The sequence below is a fragment of the Parathielavia appendiculata genome, assembly GCF_033297405.1.
Source record: "Parathielavia appendiculata strain CBS 731.68 unplaced genomic scaffold N657scaffold_1, whole genome shotgun sequence".
Taxonomy (NCBI): domain Eukaryota; kingdom Fungi; phylum Ascomycota; class Sordariomycetes; order Sordariales; family Chaetomiaceae; genus Parathielavia; species Parathielavia appendiculata.
Window position 1 is genome coordinate 2,126,701 of NW_026944220.1, and position 5,840 is coordinate 2,132,540.

The 5,840-nt window shown below is 54.6% G+C and overlaps 1 protein-coding gene across 1 annotated transcript; it reads left to right on the top strand.

The window, feature by feature from the left end:
* Window positions 1-171: 171 nt before the first annotated feature.
* On the top strand, window positions 172-5,257 carry N657DRAFT_629813 (uncharacterized protein; the record flags this gene model as incomplete). The annotated part of the gene is made up of 14 exons (XM_062790923.1): window positions 172-241; window positions 281-327; window positions 436-491; window positions 801-1,440; window positions 1,502-2,009; window positions 2,101-2,402; window positions 2,450-2,805; window positions 2,989-3,239; window positions 3,279-3,310; window positions 3,364-4,222; window positions 4,295-4,363; window positions 4,419-4,610; window positions 4,730-4,802; window positions 5,095-5,257. The coding sequence occupies 14 exons, from the start codon at window positions 172-174 to the stop codon at window positions 5,255-5,257; spliced, it is 3,618 nt and encodes a 1,205-aa protein (XP_062652545.1).
* Window positions 5,258-5,840: the final 583 nt, after the last annotated feature.

Below are 5,840 nucleotides of genomic sequence, written 5' to 3' on the forward strand. Positions count from 1 at the left end.
AAAAACGGCTACGGCAAGGAGGATCGCTTACTGTGCAGGATGGACAGGATTTGCAAGCCCAGAGAGATGTTGAGGTGCAGATACGGGCGGAAACACAGGCGGGCAGTGGTCGGAAGCCGAGGATCGAGACGCGCACGCGGCGTTGTGGCAGATGCGGCGAGCCTGGCCATAATGCACGCACCTGTCAAGGAGTTGCAAAAGTGCCCGAGGAAGACCATTCCGAGTAATTTCAATCATTTTTGTCAGTGTTGGTTGAATCATGTTGAAATTTGTTGTGCAGATGTGTTTTTGTGGGACGTTCGCATGTCTGGGACGTTCGCTTATCATGTACGTTAATAGATTATAGTTTTATCAAGCGGTATCATTTGCAATGTATGGTGGAAGCAAAAACGAAGTAGGGTTAGGAATAAGTGTCATGTTTGTAGCCCTGTATAGTACAGTGCGGCTAGCAGCATGATGTCAAATGCCCTCCTTGTTGTAAATGCTCCACGGTAAGTTCCTCGCTAACGAACAACGCAAGGTTGAGTACTCCTTACTCCGTGCCTTACCATTCCCAATCCTCGACTTCACGCCGTCACACAACCTTCGCGGGCATCCAATCCAGTGCATCGTCTGGCCTGCTGCCATTCGCCCGCCTCGGACTTGGCTTCTTGTTGGAGCTGTCGTCCGCCCGCACCCAATCGCACCATCATTTCACGCGCTCGTGTCAATCAATGTCCGATTCTCCAATTGTCCAATTTCAACCCATCCCATACACCTCCCCAATCACTCGGCAGCACATGTCTGCCGGCTGCTGATAGGCTTCTCCGCTTCGGCATTAGGGCTAATGCATCGGAAGAAGACCAGGAGCTTTGCCAGCTCAGAGCCTTGCCAGGGGCGAACTGCGGGAAGTCGTTGAAAGTCGGACGTGTCAGATATTATAGGCCCAACTGCCGGTGGAGCCCAGCAACCGTGGACCCCGCATCGACGATGGGTCATGCTCCGGACCTGAGACCCCGGTCCGCCCGGAAGAGGAGCCGGAGCCGGAGCGGGAGCCGGAGCCGAGACTTCGGACCACGCCTTGACCGACCGGCGAAGCATCCCAAGCGTGGACCGGAACCGGCCGACGCCGTTGTCAAGCATGGATTGCTCGCCCAATATTATCCCGAGATCCAAACGTTGCGCCAGTATGCCCTGTCGAAACTGCCCCCGTCTTCACGCATCCGGCGCAGGAGAATCGCATCGCTGGGACTGGGCCCACCTTCCCCGGAACGGCCCTGCACCGAAGAAGAAGCAGCCCTTGGGGAGCTCCTTGACTCAACCATCGTCACTCGCCGTCAGCAGGCTGAGGCCAACCATGACCACCGCTGGGAACAGTGGGCCGGCTTCTCGCAGAAAGGCGACGAGTCGTACGTGACTCTTTCAGACGGGCTCAAGGGATCCATCTACTCGCAGTCAGAGGTGGGATAGTGATCTTCGGGCAACCAGTGAGACGGAATGGCTTACCTGTTTGTGCTTCAAGATCGTCGACTTCGCCGTTTGGGTCCTCTTCTCTCGGGAAAGCGTTGGATCTTGGCCCAAGCATCTCCTCTGCGACGGCTTTCGGAGACAGGCCTGCCCAAATAACAGATCTGCCTCCGCCGCCGGCATTACGACGACAATTCCGGGCTTGTGTTCAATTTATCCGAACCAGCACGTGCAGACGCTGAAGGCCTCTCCTTGGCCTCAGCTACTCATGCAGTTGGGCAAGGAAGGGGAGCGCATCATGATCGGTCTCCTGCTTGACTGCGCAATATTCAGGCCTGTGAAGGCGGGTAAGGGGAACTTCCACCAACTGAGCGGGATCCCACTCTCGGAACTTGAGCCCTTGATGAACGTCGGGGACAAAGGAAAGTCCCCGCCAACGGCTTCAGACACGAAAAATGTGGCACTTCGGCCATCTGATATCTCCTTTGTCAGGAGTAGAATGCTTTATGCTAGGGCTGCTCTCAACGCTCAAGGCCTTGTTCACTTTGGCTTGCGCCATATCCGTGTGTTTATTCCCCATTTCCACAATCACGGACTTCAGGCTAACACCACGAGACGTCTTGAATCGGTTTCCGTACACCGGCACGCCAACAGCCCTACCAGACCGACATGATGAGGGTACCATACACGTCATGATGTACATGTTTCCTCGGCAGTTCGGCCTCCACAACGTGTTCACATCGGCTGTAGACCGCCAACAGACAGCCCAAAAATTCCACGATTACACGCTCCGGGAAGAGGAGATCAAAACGAAATTTCCACCGTCGGAACGCGGGGCCACACCCCGCAAACATGTCTCTAATCGGCTCAGAGGCAAGGCTATGCACCTGGTCCAACGGTTCCGGGTGTTTCACGCACGCTGCTCTTACGCAGAGATGTTGCACCATTACTGCCCGGTAAGTAAATGGGTTGCCCATACGAGGGCCTCTACTCACTCGCCTAGGTACCCGCGCAAGTTGGTGACCAGAGACCAACCCTACCGGCTTCTAGTAGGACTCTGCCGTCGTCTTCCAGGTCATCAGCAAAGCCTGCGAAGGGCGGAAAGCGGTCAAGGCCCTCAGCCGCGCCTGTTCCGAACCTCCAGTATGCCGCTCTCACTGAGCTGGCCACACCCATCACCAGTGTCTCGGCCTTCTGTCAGGCCGTGGTGGTCAAAGTCATACCGAACGAGTTCTGGGGCCAGGGTCCTACTCAAGAGCATAACAAAGCATGCTTCCTGAGAAAAGTCCACCACTTCATCCACCTTCGGCGATTCGAGAGTATGTGTCTACACGAAGTGATGCAGGGAATGAAGGTAAGGTAAGTGTATCTTGCTTTTCAACACGCGCTGACGGCAACATAGATCAGTGATATAGAATGGCTCACGCCCCCTGGATTGGGCTGCCAGAAGACCTCTCAGTCAGACATGAGGAAGCGGACCGAGATTTTTTACGAGTTCCTGTACTATCTTTTCGATTCTTTTCTGATACCACTGATTCACAGCAATTTCTACGTCACCGAGTCCACTGTCGACCGGTACCGTCTCTTTTTCTTCCGCCATGATGTCTGGCGCTACGTGGCCGAGCCAGCCATGGCCGCTCTCAAGACAAGCATGTTTGAGGAGGTCAAGACGGAAGATGCTCTCCGCATTTTACAGTCTCGCCGACTGGCCTACTCCCAAGTGCGTCTCCTGCCCAAACAGAACGCGATGCGGCCCATCATGAACCTGCGCCGGCGGACGCTGCTTAAAGGAGGTAAAAAAGTACTGGGACCCAGCATCAATACCATCTTAGGCCCAGTCAACTCGATGCTCAAGCTTGAAAAGGTGGGAAACTCCACGGCGCTTCACAAGAAAGGTATGGCAACTAACCGTCACAGTCTCGGAATCCGGACCGCCTGGGATCCTCGCTGTTCTCTGTCGGAGATATTTACCAGCGCATGAAAGCGTTCAAGGGCAAGCTCGGCGGTGGGAACCACACGTTCTACTTTGCCAAGGTGGACGTCCAGGCGGCCTTTGACACGATCCCTCAGCGCGCCATGGTCGACCTGCTGAAGCACATTCCCCGGCAGACCTCGTACAAGATGCTAAGGCACGCCGAGATCGCCCTGCCGGAGTCAGCGTCAGATACTGCCCCGGAAGCCGCCACCAAGCCGATCAAGCGGTGGCACACGACGGCCAAAGCCAATAACGACACGCGCAGCTTCCCTGAGGTGCTCGAGTCGTCTCTCGCCGCCAAGAAGAAGCACACCGTCTTCGTCGACAGCGCCGTCCAAAGGGCCCGCGATACGGGGGAGCTCCTGGCGCTCACGGCAGCCCACATCGAGCAGAACCTCGTCCGCATCGGCAAGAAGTACTACCGCCAAAAGGCCGGCATCCCCCAAGGGTCGGTGCTGTCGTCGACGCTCTGCAACTACTTCTACGCCGACCTGGAACGCACGCAGCTCGCGTTCCTGTTGCAGGCCGAGGACTGCCTGCTGCTGCGTCTGATCGATGACTTTCTCCTCATCACCACTGACCGGGGCAAGGCGAGCCGGTTTGTCGACGTCATGCATAGGGGTGTGCCCGAATATGGGGTGGCGGTCAACCCGGGGAAGAGCCTGGTAAATTTTCCGCTGAGAGTGCGTGGGACGGACGTGCCGAGGGTGGAGGATCGGGGCAAGTTTCCGTACTGTGGGTTGTTGATTGATTGTGGGACGCTCGCGGTGACGAAGCAGAGGGAGGCGGGGAAGGGTTCGGGTGAGTCAAGTCTACGTCGTCTTACGGCCTCCATTTCCCACCTCGACGGCGATGTTACTGACGGCATACAAGCGGTCTTCAACTCCCTCACGGTCGAGTACTCGCGCTGCCCAGGCAGGAACTTCAAGCGGAAAATCCTCAGTAAGCACCCCGCCCTCTAACCCCGTCTTATTCCATCCTACACGACAACCCGTAGATCCGGATATTCTGCTAACCCAGCCCCAAGACGCCTTCAAAATCCAATCCCACCTTTTGTTCTTCGACACGTCGCACAACTCGCACCGCGGCGTGCGAGGGAACATCTATGCCGGATTTGTCGAGACGGCGACCAAGATGTGGGCATATGCGCGGTGCATGCCCGGCCGGCCCGGGACGGCTCTACTCGTCGGTAGGTTTGCCAGCGATATCCACATCCACGCCCCATTACCATGCCCACGCTGGCTGTGGAAGAGCCAAGATCGGTGATTATATACCGAGGGCCCGAAGGCTGACGAACTTTCTGTGCAGATACGATCAAGACGCTGATTGATGTAGCATTTGTGCTTCTGACGAGCCGGGCGAGGAAGGAGCGGTATCCTGGGTATGCGTGTAGTGTGAATAGATGGGAGGTTGACTGGTACGTCTCGTTATTATATTTTCTCTACTGTTATCTCCCTTTATTCCCCATCATTTATTCTCCGTTTTCTACCCCTATACTCTTATTCTATTTTCTCATTCCTCATTACTCGTCTTGTATTTTTCTTTTCTTGAATTGTTTCCCATTTTTGTCTCTTCCTTTCTTCGTTGTCCCTTGCTTTCTCTTATTTTCTACTGTCCCGTCCAATTGGGATAATAAATGCTGACGAGGCCAGGCTTGCCATGGTGGCATGCAGACAGGTGTTGATTAGGAAGCAGACGGGTTATACGGAGGTGATTGCATGGTTGGAAGAGGAGACCCGGAAGCTCTCTGGTCGGAAAGGGCTGGATGTTGAAGGGCTGGTTGCGGTTGCGAAGAAACACCCAGTGGCGAGCGGCAGTAGGAAGCTGAAGTTGTAGCTGCTGAACCAGCTCAGCTCCCTCCCCAGACCCCGATCCCACATGTATTGTGACACGGAGCCATCAAGTATTTCACACGGCTGTGAGGGAGGAAGGCGGTCATGATCAAGATCAAGTATTTCTAGTATCAACGCATGATTCAACTTATCTCACCCGCATTGCCGGCTCTCACATGCCTGTTGGACACATCACTTATGACTAGCAGATGGAGGAGACACAACCCAACCGAAAGCGAAACAAAATCTGCAGAGTACTCATCAAGAGAAACATCTAACAACACCAAGGCACTAAATACAAGACAGCAGAACCCATCTAAACACATCAACCGAAAACAAAACTGAACAATTAGAATTCTCATGCATTGATCGCTGCCATGGTCGTCGTCATCATCTCTGTGTGAGAAACCAAAACCATAAAGCAGACCGCCAACTCCACCCAACCAACAGCGAAAAACCAAACCATAACAAAAGAGAGAAGAAATAAACGAGGCATTATTTTGCATACCCTTGAAATCCCAGCCCCATCCATTCTATTTTCCTCATACAATCCCCCATCCCACAGGGTGAACCCCGTCCTCCAAACC